The 391-nt window shown below is 65.7% G+C and overlaps 1 protein-coding gene across 1 annotated transcript in view; it reads right to left on the bottom strand.

The window, feature by feature from the left end:
* The window catches only part of MPND (MPN domain containing), a 5,565-nt gene that overhangs the window by 2,446 nt on the left and 2,728 nt on the right, over positions 1 to 391 (bottom strand). Inside the window, exons 4-6 of the mRNA XM_017742467.1 lie at positions 359 to 390; positions 190 to 286; positions 1 to 70 (exon numbers count right to left, since the gene is read on the bottom strand). Of these exons, the coding sequence (XP_017597956.1) occupies positions 1 to 70; positions 190 to 286; positions 359 to 390 (199 nt within the window). The remainder of the gene's footprint in view (positions 71 to 189; positions 287 to 358; position 391) is intronic.

Here is a 391-nt window from a genome sequence, read left to right as displayed (position 1 = left end):
GGGTGTTGGTGTCCCACCGCCCCCCCAGGTACCCCACCACTTCGCTCCGTGTCAGGTGGCTGTGGAAATCCTAAAGGAAAAGGTTCAAATCGATGGTTTAGCCCAAAAACGGTGACACAAGGGACACCCCGCTCGCTGCAGGCGTCCCCAGTGCCACCAGCGATGTGCCAGCCTGGGGAGGGAACACACCAGGAGCAGGAGGACGTTGCTGGAGATGGCCACGTTGAAGGGCTGGAATTTGTTGATGGCGGCAAAGGACGTCACCTCCACCAGGGTCTGGGGGTTCCTGGAAGAGGCACAGCCCCGCTGCCACCGCTGCCTCGGCCCTGCTGCGCCCCGGGGTCCCCGTGTCCCCTACCTGGCCGAGTCGCGGGGGGCCCGCGCGGCCGAG

This window comes from Corvus brachyrhynchos, unplaced genomic scaffold (genome assembly GCF_000691975.1).
Source record: "Corvus brachyrhynchos isolate BGI_N302 unplaced genomic scaffold, ASM69197v1 scaffold158, whole genome shotgun sequence".
In the NCBI taxonomy this organism is placed as follows: domain Eukaryota; kingdom Metazoa; phylum Chordata; class Aves; order Passeriformes; family Corvidae; genus Corvus; species Corvus brachyrhynchos.
Note: the sequence above shows the minus strand (reverse complement) of the source record. Positions and strands in the feature narration are given on the sequence as shown.